Source organism: Colletotrichum phormii, assembly GCF_030913505.1.
Source record: "Colletotrichum phormii strain CBS 102054 chromosome Unknown BDP81scaffold_6, whole genome shotgun sequence".
Lineage (NCBI taxonomy): Eukaryota > Fungi > Ascomycota > Sordariomycetes > Glomerellales > Glomerellaceae > Colletotrichum > Colletotrichum phormii.
In genome coordinates, this window is record NW_026851448.1 from 1,552,034 (window position 1) to 1,555,657 (window position 3,624).

Genomic DNA, 3,624 nt, shown 5'->3' on the forward strand with positions numbered 1-3,624 from the left:
CCGAAAGAATTGAAGAGCTTCTGTTTCAGTCGTACAACCCGACCAGGTCGCTCTAGACCACTCAGGCCACACGACACAGATATCTTGTCGCCACTGTTGTGTGAAGGGTTATTGCTTCTCATCCCTTCTGGCCAGCCACAAGCACTTCTGTCGCCATTTTCGCACGCCGCCAAATTACGGCCTTTTTCCTGTGTCGGGAACTCTCTCGCTCATCGTTGAGTCGGCCCTCGTTGTTTCGACCAATTAATGTCCCTTTGACCGATTGCGCAACTTTGCAAGGGCTGTTAAGTAGCGATAATTTCGCACCTCCTGCCTCAAATCGCCACCCCCGTCGAGCCTTCGAGGACTGGAAGCGTTCTAGTCACGTCTTGCACCATTAGCTTCTGCCCACTACGCACCCCGGTTCCCATTCCTGCCACCCACTCTCGACCGCCATATCCCACGGCGACCCCCGTGGACCCAGGAGTGTGGTACGGTGACCAACCCCGGTGACTCCTATATAGCCTTGGGACATCTTCGCCAAAAAGGGAGCGAGGTCCTGTGTGCTACTCGTCTCTGTAGCCAAGAGCTCGACAAGTAATCTTCAGAGTCTTTCTCAGACAGATTCCGGTCCGAACAACCACCATGTCGAGCACAAGCACCAAGATTGGCCATGGCTTGGCCAAGGTCTTGGGCATCAAGTTCGAGAAGCCTGAGAACGAAGAGATGTTACGTGGCGAATCTGTCTTCTCAGTTCAGTCTTCGGACACATTCGTCGAGGAGGAGCCAACAACGGCTGAGTGGCTCGTTGACCTTCTTCCCGATGGCAATGAAGTCCTCGCCTACATCCGCTCCCTCTTTCCCTTTCTCAACTGGATTGGTCACTACAACATGCAGTGGTTCCTCGGTGACTTGGTCGCCGGTGTCACTGTTGGCGCTGTTGTGGTACCTCAGGGTATGGCTTACGCTTTGCTTGCAAAGCTTGATCCTCAATTCGGTCTGTACTCATCCTTCATGGGTGTTATTATCTACTGGTTCTTCGCTACTTCCAAGGACATTACCATCGGCGTATGTGACAATCTCCCCCCTAAATCACTTTGACACTCTGCTAACAGACTCAAAAGCCCGTGGCTGTTATGTCCACTGTTGTTGGTAACCTCATTACCGATGTCCAGGCAGACTTCCCCCAATACGAAGGTCACCAGATTGCGTCCGCTCTAGCCGTCATTGCTGGTGCCATCATTCTCTTTATCGGGTTGATTCGCATGGGATGGATTGTCAACTTGATCTCCTTGACTTCTCTGTCGGCCTTCATGACTGGCTCTGCCATCAGCATCGCTGTTGGCCAGTTGGTCACTCTGTTGGGCATCAAGGGTGTCAACACGAGAGAGGCAACTTATCTCGTCTTTATCAACACCCTCAAGGCTCTCCCCAAGACAAAGATGGATGCTGCCATGGGCCTGACCGCCCTTACCATGCTCTACCTTATGCGGTTCATCTTCACCACATTGGCCAAGAAGTACCCCCAGAAGTCGAAGCTCTTCTTCTTCCTCTCGACCCTTAGAACAGTCTTCGTCATTCTTCTCTACACCATGATCAGTTGGTTGGTCAACATGAACAGACGTTCTAACCCACTGTTCAAGATTTTGGGAGCAGTTCCAAGAGGTTAGTGCATATTGCCCCTGGTTATTATCACAAAAGCTAACCAAAACTGCAGGCTTCCAAAATGCTGGCGCCCCGAAGATGGACACCGAGCTCATCAGCGCTTTCTTGCCCTTCCTGCCTGCCAGCGTTATTGTACTGGTTATCGAGCACGTCGCCATTTCGAAGTCCTTCGGACGTGTGAACAACTACACCATTAACCCTTCCCAAGAGTTCGTGGCTATTGGTGTGACGAACGTCATCGCGCCATTCCTCGGTGGCTACCCATCCACGGGCTCATTCAGTCGTACCGCTATCAAGTCCAAGGCCGGTGTTAGGACTCCCTTCGCTGGTGTGATTACTGGTCTTATTGTCTTGCTTGCCATCTACGCTCTTACGGCCGTGTTCTTCTACATCTCCAGCGCGTCACTGGCTGCAGTTATCATCCACGCCGTCGGCGATCTGATTACGCCGCCCAACACTGTCTACCAATTTTGGCGTGTCTCTCCGCTCGAAGTTGTCATCTTCTTCGTCGGTGTCTTCGTCACAATTTTCTCTTCCATCGAAAACGGAATCTACGCCACGATCTGTATCTCTGCCGTGTTGCTGCTCTGGCGCATTCTCCGGGGCCAGGGACGCTTCCTCGGAAAGGTCAAGATCCACTCCGTCGTCGGCGACCATGTCATTGGCGAAGACCACCGACAAGTCATCGGCGAGTACGGCACCTTCAACGCCAGCGACAACGCCGCGCGCAACGTGTTCCTGCCCATCGACCACGGCGACGGATCCAACCCCGAGGTCTCACTGGACGAGCCGTACCCCGGCATCTTCATCTACCGCTTCTCCGAGGGCTTCAACTACCCGAACGCCAGCCACTCCCTCGAGTACCTCACCGACTACATCTTTGCTCGCACGCGCCGGACCAACATGCAGTCGTACGGAAGACTGGGCGACCGCCCCTGGAACGACCCGGGCCCGTCCCGCAAGGCCAAGAAGGCGCAGGCCCAGATGCACGAGGAGGAGAACAGACCGACGCTCAAGGCCATCATACTCGACTTCAGCTCCGTCAACAACGTCGACCTGACGTCGATCCAACAGCTTATTGACGTTCGCAACCAGCTCGACCGGTACGCCGCCCCCGACAAGGTGAACTGGCACATTGCGTGCATCAACAACAGGTGGACCAAGAGGGCTCTGGTGGCCGCGGGCTTCGGATACCCCGTCGACCGCAGTGACGGCACGCAGCATCAGTGGAAGTCTATCTTCAGCGTCGCCGAGATTGGCGGCTCCGAGTCGGCGGCCGCGGTGGCGGAGAAGGAGGCCAACGAGAAAGATCTCTCTACGCACGCGCGGGCCGCGGGGACGAGAACCATTGACGAGGAGGCGGGCAAGGACGGCGGCGCGTACGATCAGATTGACCCCGTGTCGTCTGGCTCGAGGAAGGTCGGTGGCACCGGCACCGATGGCCCCAGGAGGAAGGGCGTCGTCGTTCACGGTCTCAACAGGCCGCTGTTCCACGTCGATCTGACGAGCGCGTTGCAGAGTGCCATTGCCAACAGCGAGGGTAGTGGCATTGTCGAAGAGGAGGCGGAGGGGCCCAAGAGTCCCAGCACCTCTAGTGATTGAGAATGGGAAATTTCTAAGGATGAAAGACAGGATTTTTAGCGATTTTGATACCCTTGGTGGGAAATTCTTTATTTGAAAGAAAAGCTGGTGCAGATATGATGATAAATAGGCACACAGAAGATGTTGATTTACGATTTACCAACTGTGGAAAGAGCAAGTTTGCATCTTTGCAGTTTAATCTTACAAGATTTCAAAACGATTCAACCTGATCCCTCAAGAGCCTCATTGAATTCCCAGTGATGAACGAAGGTCATGCCTTTTGCACACTGCTTGATGGCGTGTGTATCTTGTTACCTAGTGTCTGCGCATGGAAACTCCCCCCACTGCCACTGTCACGAACTTGCACATCTCAAAAGAAACGTCGCCACTCCCACCGCT

General features: G+C 54.2%; 1 protein-coding gene across 1 annotated transcript; it reads left to right on the forward strand.

Annotated features, from left to right (window-relative positions):
* Positions 1-624: 624 nt before the first annotated feature.
* BDP81DRAFT_314493 (sulfate permease) lies at positions 625-3,246 on the forward strand (the record flags this gene model as incomplete). Its single annotated transcript, XM_060583999.1, has 3 exons — positions 625-1,047; positions 1,104-1,644; positions 1,697-3,246. The coding sequence occupies 3 exons, from the start codon at positions 625-627 to the stop codon at positions 3,244-3,246; spliced, it is 2,514 nt and encodes an 837-aa protein (XP_060447654.1).
* Between the last annotated feature and the right edge of the window lie 378 nt (positions 3,247-3,624).